At 50.5% G+C, this 1,675-nt stretch overlaps 1 protein-coding gene across 1 annotated transcript; it reads right to left on the minus strand.

Annotated features, from left to right (window-relative positions):
• Positions 1-262: 262 nt before the first annotated feature.
• LOC132575574 (transcription factor GATA-5-like) lies at positions 263-1,337 on the minus strand. The gene is given in 2 exon segments (XM_060244381.1): positions 263-477; positions 480-1,337. Coding segments are annotated over 2 exon segments (1,047 nt in total). The 5' UTR covers positions 1,312-1,337.
• Positions 1,338-1,675: the final 338 nt, after the last annotated feature.

Below are 1,675 nucleotides of genomic sequence, written 5' to 3' on the forward strand. Positions count from 1 at the left end.
TGAACCTTTTTATTTTGCTTTAATTGCTTAAAAATGGTATTAGTATTTAATGAATGCATAGTGTAAAACTACATCCTAAGCATGAAAATGATATTTAAAAAGTAATCAACAACAGTAATTAAATTGAAACATGATGCAATCAGTGACGGTGGACCAATTACAAAATCCATATCAGCTCATGGTTATTTCCTGTGTTCTTAGGAGCCATAACCCTAGAGCCCTGAGAGCAGGGACAACTTTGATAACTTCAGATATGGCATATTTAACACAAAACCCACATCCTTTGTGTCTTTTTCTTCAAAAGTGATGTCACAGTGGGTTCTGTTTTTAAAGTAATGGTGCTTTCAGAGTTTGTAATGGAAGAAGGAGAATCGGTGGTTGAAGTGGTGGACCCTGTTGAAGATTTGCCTTTGGCTATATTTTTAGGTTTCCTCTTCCTTGTGTGGATGCTTTCCTTCTTCATTGCCAGAGGCCTTGCACCCCATGGAGTTTCATGTATAATCCACACGCGTTGCATATGGGCTCCCCCTCGGCATTTTGTCTCCAGAGCGTCGTATTGGTGGTATGACAGTTGGTGTAACAGAGACCTGCCCATCTTGAGGAGGACAGTCTTTTCTGTGGTTTGATGAGAAGCCGGTTAATGCCATTCATTTTGTGATAGAGCCCACAGGTGTTACACAGGTAGTGCCTAGTGCCGTCCTTCCTCCAGAGCGGGGTGGACATAGCCCCGCAGTTGACACATTCTCTGCCATCGCCTGGGAATTCTTCCAAATACTCAAACGTGGATCTCCTGCAAGGCAAGGTCCCCTGCCGTGTCTGGAGGCTGTGCAAGACGCTGCTTTCAAAGTGCCCCACTGTCCAAGACGGCAGCATCTCTGTGAGGCTGACGTAGGTGCCAGGGTAAGGACCAGCATAGGATCCATTGACCGAGTGCACCAGGGCATTGCCATACTGGTCACGGCCGCCGGCAGAGAGCAAGAGCAGGCTTTGGTAACTCCCCTCTCGCCCAGCGTTGCCACCCAACGGGGGACTGTGAGAATAGGAAAAGCTCGACGGCGGGTGAGGGCTGTTGGCATTGAAGTGGGATGCATTGGCGCCAGCTGCCTGTGCCCAGCCTGGGTGGCCACTCAGGGGATGGCTCTGATGGGCAGGTTCACAACTCTGCAGGTTAGGCAGGCTCTGCAGCATGGAGGGTACCTGGCTGGTGGACACGTAGACGGCCGGGCTGGGCGGTGAATGCAGGAAATTGTTGGAGTTGTGGGAGTACGCCAACTGGCCGGGGTTAGCGGCAAGAGCCAAACTCTGGTACATTTTGTATCCTTCAAAGCAGGGGCTGGAGAGGGCAAAGCCGCAGCGGCCAGGGTGCAATCAGGGCGAGTCCAGGAAGCAGGACATTGAGAGCTCAGCGGGTTCCCGGGGAGGGGGGTGGTTGCCGTGGAGGCAACTTTCAAGCACGTCACAGTGAACAAGCAGAGAAATCTTGCATGTTGAGGTGGGTCGCCTTTTTTTACAAAAAAAAATTCCAACCAAAAAATCAAAGTAAAAAAAAAAAGACGGGGGGGGGGGCAATTTCTAGCCACCCCCCAAGCCAAGCTTTTAAGCGCCCCCCCTCACCCTTTGAAGCCAGAGACCCGCGGTGGCTTCTGCGTCCTGTTATCTCCAATCCCCCTTCTTC

Source organism: Heteronotia binoei, chromosome 7 (genome assembly GCF_032191835.1).
Source record: "Heteronotia binoei isolate CCM8104 ecotype False Entrance Well chromosome 7, APGP_CSIRO_Hbin_v1, whole genome shotgun sequence".
NCBI lineage: Eukaryota > Metazoa > Chordata > Lepidosauria > Squamata > Gekkonidae > Heteronotia > Heteronotia binoei.